The 7,584-nt window shown below is 46.4% G+C and overlaps 1 protein-coding gene across 2 annotated transcripts in view; it reads left to right on the top strand.

Annotated features, from left to right (window-relative positions):
- The window catches only part of Slc14a2 (solute carrier family 14 member 2), a 445,750-nt gene extending 440,433 nt beyond the window's left edge, over nt 1-5,317 (top strand). Inside the window, exons 22-23 of one of the 2 annotated variants that reach the window (XM_010616575.3) lie at nt 2,459-2,508; nt 4,324-5,317. In XM_010616575.3, the coding sequence (XP_010614877.1) occupies nt 2,459-2,508; nt 4,324-4,524 (251 nt within the window). In that variant the 3' untranslated portion in view covers nt 4,525-5,317. The remainder of the gene's footprint in view (nt 1-2,458; nt 2,509-4,323) is intronic. The other variant, XM_010616574.3, reaches the window with a different exon arrangement.
- Nucleotides 5,318-7,584: the final 2,267 nt, after the last annotated feature.

Genomic DNA, 7,584 nt, shown 5'->3' with positions numbered 1-7,584 from the left:
AAAAAAAAAAAAAAAAAAAAAGACCTCCACAATGGATTAATCTACTTGATGAAGTTATAGTCTTTGTTATCTGATTGCTTCCCAGAACCCATTCCCTGGTAACCAAGCCTTTAACACATGAATTTGGGGAGATATTTCAAATCCAAGCCGTAACAGTATTATTATTCTGCTTTGAAAAAGAGGCAAAGAATATACATCACAGAGCAGGGCCAGGACTAGGGTGAGACAAGTGAGACAGCTCAGATGCAAAATTCAAGGAGAACCTCACCCTCAGGGCTGTGCAGGTGATGACTCTGACATCTCCGTGCTCCTGAGGTAGGGGACTCCTACTGTGTATCCCATCTGCCTTGCTCGCCAACCCCAGCTCCAGCCTTACCAGAGAAGTTAAGTCACCCAACCACTCGTGGGATGTTACCTGGGGGGCTTTAAACCAGGAAGGATTTCTCCCTTTCCTCTGAGAGTTTTGGCAGTGTCTGGCGTGACTTTATTTGTAACACCTAGGGAAAGAAGTGCTTTTGGCACCTGGTGAGGAGAGGACAGAGGTGCTGCTGAAGGTCTCTCAATGCACAGAACAGCCACCCAGCAGAGAGCATCAGTGGTGCCATGCTGTGAGCCTCACATGGGACACCTCATTTAATCCTCACTGCAACCTAGAGAGTTTTCCATTCATACATGGGAACTGAGGTTGAATGGAAAGGAAACCAAACTGCCCAAAGCCAGGCCTGTAAACACAATGGGCTGTAGAAGTCTGTGCTCTTTGCAGGACATCGTGCTCCTTCCTGAAGCCAGTGCTTTCCCTGAGGTCCAGCATAGTGGGGCCTTTTCCACAATCACGCAGCTAGTGATGGACAGGACCAGGGAGAAAGAAGGTTCCTTCCTTCTCTGTGTGTCCTCTAGAACAGGCGATTTCCCCTGAGGCCCAGACAGGCTGCTTGTACTGTTTCCTTCTCTTCTGTCATCTTCCTCCTCTCCTCGCTCTCCAGGCCCTGCAACCACAGATTAGCACACATAGGTTTTCAGAAGTTTTCCTGTCGGTTACAGATCCAATCTGTAAGATAACAATGAGGTCAGGAGAACTTGAGAATAAATCCTTCTTCTCTGGACCCCGGGATGATGGATAAGTTGGATGGAGTTGGGATCCATCCAGGCCACTCCAGGAGCCTCCATTCGTCACAGGCCGCGCCTTCTTATCCCTCTGTGTTTGGGGATAGTGGTATTTAGCTCGGCCCCTCCATCTGCCTCCTTTCCTAACCTCAGTTCTGAGAGGTTAGAGTGCATGGTGATTAAGAGCCCACTCCTGGATCCAGATGACTGCAGATCTGCCACTGGTCACCCATGTAATCCTGGTCGAGTCACTGAAACGGTCAGTGCCTGATACTAACAGTATCTACCTCATAGAGCTATTGTGAGGATCAAAACTGATAATCCATGAAAGCGATGGAAACAATGCCTGCACCTTCGGCATGCCCAGGAAGAGTTTCCCTTGTTGTCAGTGGTCAAGCAATGTGTACTGATACCTGAGGGTGCAGCTGACACAAGGAATGCCTCAGGCTCCTGGTCCCTGGGAGAGAGATCAGCCGACTGGTGCGACCCATGAAACTGTCCTACACCCAACTCGTATCATTCATCCTTAATCTCCCCCACTTTCCTACCTCTAAAATAAGAGTGGCTTCTCTAACTCAAATACAGGCAGAACCGTCACAGCATTTAACCTCTCTGAGCCTATTTTCTCATTTATGAAATTAAAGCAGTAATCATGCTTACACTGTCAGAATGCCAAAGGATACGGTTGGCATTGCTGCTCATGGGGTACACAGCAACCCTCTAATAAAGGTGAGCTGTTGTTGACAGCCTAGGGACAACTGGATTGCTCGCTGCTGAGAGATTAAGGGTTCAGAAACAAAGCCCAATTACATTGGCCCATTTTCATTGCTTCTCACCTCTTGCCAGCATTTAGCTCCCTCCCCAGTGGTCAGCCCAGCCCTGCCCGCTCCACAGAGTCTTGAAGACAAGGCAGTGGGCACTGATCTCCCTCGAGCTCCCAGAATGCTGCTTCTCCCTGGAAACCCATATTATGTTAATACCTTGTGATGAAATATTCCAGCAGGGAGTTCTGGGACTCACTTGCCTTTTCTGTATAGTAAAATTTTCATTTATGGTTTATGCTGTTAAATGTTCCTTTACTGGAATGCAAGGTGGTGGGACCCAAGAGAACTGTAGCAGCTAAATTCTAGCCCTTTTTAACAAAGTTCATCTGCTGTCTTAGCTTGGTCGGCATTTGCGTGGAATTTAACACTTCTAAAGCTGCCAAGCAATGGAAACATAACTCTTTTTTTTTTTTTAATCTGAGAGATAGGACTGTGTCGTAAAATTAATGAAGACAGAATATGTAGACAAAGCTTCTTGAGATGCTGTTACGTAGTTACTGGACCATTTATTGTTGGTTTTTCCCCCCCAGCTCTGTTTGCTGCCTACCTAAGTGCTGCTCTGGCCAACATGCTGTCTGTGGTGAGTCAACATGGGGTACGCATGTGTTCACAAGCCCCCTCTTGGCTTCCCAAACCCTACTCAAATGCCTCCTCCTGGAACCCTTCCCAGTTCATGCCCCTTGTTGCAAATCACACTGTGCACCTCGGCACTGCTGGCCAGAAGGAGCTCAGGCTCCAAAGTTTAAATGGCATCTGGGGGTCAGTCAGATCCCACTGTCAATGGCCAATGGACTCTTCCCAGAAGGACAGTTTGAAGAGTGCTACCTTGTAAATGCAACTCTTTCTATTACATCATTCTCTAGGTCTATGTTTAAGTCTTTATTACCTAACTTTTGTGTGTCTGTAGATAATCTGCCCACCTAGTTTGTGGGTCAGTGTACAGCTTTGTTCCATAGCAATTTCATGGAGCAAGGGGACACTAGAAAGACTTCAAGGAACAGGGGCCATCGAGCCCTAGCCAGCCGGAGAGAAGCCCAACCCAATGGTTTGTGGCAATCATAGCAGTCCCAGAACTCCTTCTTTTCTGGGCTCCAGTATAGGACAGAGTATAGGAGGAGCTGTCTGGTCAGCCCCAGGCCCAGCACAGGGTACTCAGGGCCCAGCTTGCAACTGATGCCTCCTCAAGCCTTACATGAACAACTAGAGAAAGTCCTATTGATCCTGAGCATAGGGCTGTGTTGTTGTCCCTGGTTTGTTACTAAGAAAATAGATCTCCAAAAGTGTAAGTGATTCTTATAAGGTGCTCAGTGCTGAGATTTGAACATACATCTATAGAACTCCCATATCTCCACTGTGGGACTTTAAGGAATGCTTCCTGAAACACTTTGTGCAGTCTTAGAAGATTCATTGAGTGGATCTCATCATTCATGCGACTCTTTACAGTACTGTCCTTGGTCTTCCCTCAAGTGTCATCCAGGAGAACCACCTCTGGCCATTCACATGACCAGCATCACTACCCATGGCTCCACCTAAGGTTTTACACCTTATAGTAAAATAATGTCTTAGGATGAGGGGCCATTTGATCTGCCTCATAGTTGAATCATGGGCTCTTTTGAGTGCAAGCCATCCATAAAAGCTCTCTCAAATGAACAAGGGGTATATTAAAATGTCCCAGGGCATCTCAAGGATTAAAAAACAAGTCAACATCATAAGAAAGAGATGTGAGGCTAGGAGAGCCCTTGAGAAGAGACGCAGCTATTCTTCACTTGCAGCTCCCTGGGACAAAGATGCCACTCCTCTGCCTCTCTTCACATATCCTCTCTGTTCCCTCTCTATAAAGTGTTTCTCTACGACACACAGCTTCATGACCACTCTCACTGGTTCTTCAGACCTCACAGTTCAAGAGCTCTATGAACAGATTCTTTGTACCTTTAGTTTGAATTCTCAGAAGAGGAGTTGCATTGGCCCAAGTCACCTGCCTATGGGAAGCTGTGTTTGAGTCAGATGCCTATCTCTAGTCCAATGAACTGTGAGCAATGAAAAAGTCCTGATCTATAAAGTGGCTTCCAAAAACATTCCTTCAGTGGGAGCTTGGGAAAGGACATGGGATGGCCACAGCTCTGGAGTTGGAAGTATGGGCAGCCCAAATTCCCCATGACATACATGAAAGCTTATCAACCGCTACTAGCTCTCCAATGGCTGCATTCTGAACAGTATGGGCTCACCTGTTATAGTACAGACTAATCACACTGGCATAATTTTATGTGATTTCAATTAAGTATTATCTGTAACAGTGCCTATAGAGTATGACTTTAGATGACTGATAAGGGCTAATTAAACCAGCAGGAGCATCTGATGTAATTGATGCTTCATTTATGTCCCCCTCTCCCTCCAGTTTGGATTACCACCCTGCACCTGGCCCTTCTGCCTCTCAGGGCTCACCTTCCTGCTCCTGACAACCAACAACCCAGCCATCTATAAGCTCCCGCTTAGCAAGGTCACCTACCCGGAGGCCAATCGCATCTACTACCTGACCCAGGAGAGAAACAGAAGGGCATCAACCATCACAAAGTACCAGGCTTATGACGTCTCCTAAGCTGTCTTTTCCAAAACATGTCACTGTAAGTGCGCCCTCCCACAGGCTGTCTGGGTCCCCAGGCTAAAGGCCACCTAACCTCCCCTTCTGTCTGTTTTGTGATCCCGCCTCTAAGCACAGGAAATGTGTGTGTGGTCACCTTTGCAGAAGCTCCCTAAGATCATTTAACCTAGGTTTGACTCCAATAGCTGTCTCCATGAAAGCCCCCCCACCCTTAATAAGAACTTTTCCCATTCTGTAAGGAAATATCACCAAGGAGGGGACAGAAATGGATGACATTTCTGCCAGCTCAGTTTTTTCATACAGGAAAGCACAGTGCTGGGAAATGTTCACCAGCCTGGAGGGCGAGAGGCCTGGTCCCACCCTCCTCTAACACTAATGGGCCTCGACACCCCCTCTCCATCCTTCCCTAGCTTGGCTTTGACTTCTTAGTGGCAGGAATTTCTTTATGACAGGGAGGGACTCTAAGATCCCTCCTACCTTATTATAAGAGTTGCTTCTTCTCTGTCTCCTGTAACCTGATCAGATCAGCATGATCAGAAAGTAATTATCTGGAGCTGAGCACCAGCAGGAAGTGCTACCTACAGAAAGTGTAGGAAGAGTTGATGCCCTGTGGAGGTCTATTTTGGGGTCATGAGAGACGGTCTCCAAAATGGACTTAGGAACTGAAATCTACCGAGAATGCCAATGTGCCTTCCTCTACAGAACTGATATATTTCCAGAAACGTCACCAGGGGAACACTTATCTCTTTCAGCATTATAATCATATTTTAAACAAATGTCTTTCCCGTTTTAGCGGTCATAATTATACTCTCATTAAACTGTTTAAATTTACAAGTTGGTATCAGGGTTTTCATAACATGGTTCCCACCGACATACTCATACGTTGCGCACTTGAGGGGTTTCCCACAGGCCAGCATGGGTCTGGAAAGAAACTAGAGTGGGTTAAAAATTATGGGAGGGGGTAGGCAGGCATGACAGCACACTTATAATCTCAGCACTCTGGCAGGCTGAGGCAGGAGGACCACACATTCAAGCCCAGCCTGAGCAATTTATCAACTTAACATGACCTTGTCTCAAAACAGAAAATACAAAGCACTAAGGACATAGCTCAGGGTGAAGGCCCTGAATTCAGTACCCAGTACTGAAAAAAGAAATCCTCTGAGTTACATATCAGAGGAGGATTTGATTTGCTCACAAAAGGAATTATACAGAAATTGCTATCGATGTTGCTTTCTCCTGTTAACAATTCATGTCACTTTCTAGTGACATGGAAAAGCTAAAGGCCACCTAACCTCACCTTGTACACCAACGTTACAAATCCAGTCCCTCTTCCCTGGACAATAACTCTTGTTCCTTGGTGGCTCTGGGAATAGCTCCTCTTAAACTCCTAAACCACCACACTCCTTTGTAGGAGGCCAAGTGGCCCAGCTTTCCACCCCCTCCCTGAGGAGGCTAAAACTCTTTCGCGCACAGTGAGACCCTCCCCGAGTCCCCATTTCCGGCTTAGTATAAATGGGTGATGACAGAAGCAGGAAGTGGGAGGAGGAAGGAAGGAGTGGGCCAGACCCTCAGTGAGCACAGCTTTAAGGAAAGCCATACAATCTGACCAAAGTCCGTTCTTTGCAAAACCTAGTTTCTATATTCACTTTTTTGCTTCTGTGCCCTGAGGTCTTAGCCATCTTTTCCCAGCTCTGGAGTCTGGGGCTGTAAACTCATCTTCCAGATCCTGTCCAGCTCATTATGATTCCTCCAGGACAATGGGGCACATCCCCTGCAAAGGAATCCTCCATGTAGAAAAGATCTACCTCTCGGTTTGCGATCACACCTTGAGGCCAAGAAGGTCCCAGGCTGTATTTTAATGGGTATAGAGTGATGGCTCTCTGAGGACCAAGCATCCAGGAATTGCACCATGCACTGTTTATGCTCATAGCACACTCGGCTGCCCCAGTCTCCGAGTGATGCTATGGAACTATTAAAGCACAGGTTCGTGTGCATTTTCCACCTAAGTCCTATAATCTGGTTTTATTAAGAGCAGGAAACCCTCCACATGCATGCCATTCTGATTATTGACCACTAGTAAAACCCTTCAGCTGTTCTAAGTGTTTCAACCTCCTCACTTACAAAACAAGCTGAGTTGGCCCAGGATTCCAAGTAAGGCAGAGATAGATGGGGTAAGAGAATTCAACTTACGAAAGCATATGCTGTCTATGGGATGTCAAGTAGCCACTCTAGTACAGCATCCACAGGGAAGGGCTGGAGGGGAGCCAGGGTGCAAGTGCGCACATTCCTCCCAGCCCCTCAGCAACATCAAACTGACCGCTTGAGATCAGCCACAGTGGGGGTATTTATACCCCAGAAATCGGCAAGCTCTACAAATCTGGGCATGCCCACAAACAACACACATTTTACAAACATGCATACAAAACAAAACAAAAAATACATTGGAATGTGGAAAGAAAAACAGTGAGGTATAAAAATAAAAGAACATGCATAAATTCATAAATTCAATAGAGAGGCCTTGCATGGACCAATGAAGATAATACACCAAAGACTAAGGCTCATGATGAACTCAAATCTGTGTCACAAAAAAGTTTTAAATGGGTAGACAGACACACAGTTCTTTCTGTTGTCTTTTTCCTTCATAGAACTGGCCCATTGGTGGCACATAGTGACTCTGAGAGGTAGTTGTTGGAGTAATTAGCTGAAACACACTCTCATCCCCACTTTCTCACCCTCTACAGAGCCCATTCACTCATCCTAGTTGGAATTCGAAGTCTGTTTCCCACACACATACTTATAAGAGACACGAGAATCTCAGGCAGGCCAGCCGACTGAGTCTCCCCCGGAACTGACTGCTGATAGCCTTCTCTCACACACACGGTAGTGTTCAAAGACAGAATGCTTCAGAATGGCCCACACTGCCAGCTCTAAACTTTTCACCATGTCAGGGGCAATAATTTTGGGCCCCCTTACACAGCTCTTTCCAACCACTCTTCCTTGCAGAATGCGCTAGCTAATTTTCCATCACTAAAACAAAACACCTGAGAGAAAATCAAC

This window comes from Fukomys damarensis, unplaced genomic scaffold (assembly GCF_012274545.1).
Source record: "Fukomys damarensis isolate Sample0158 unplaced genomic scaffold, DMR_v1.0_HiC HiC_scaffold_30, whole genome shotgun sequence".
Classification (NCBI taxonomy): Eukaryota; Metazoa; Chordata; class Mammalia; order Rodentia; family Bathyergidae; genus Fukomys; species Fukomys damarensis.
This window is presented reverse-complemented; position numbering and strand designations above follow the sequence as displayed.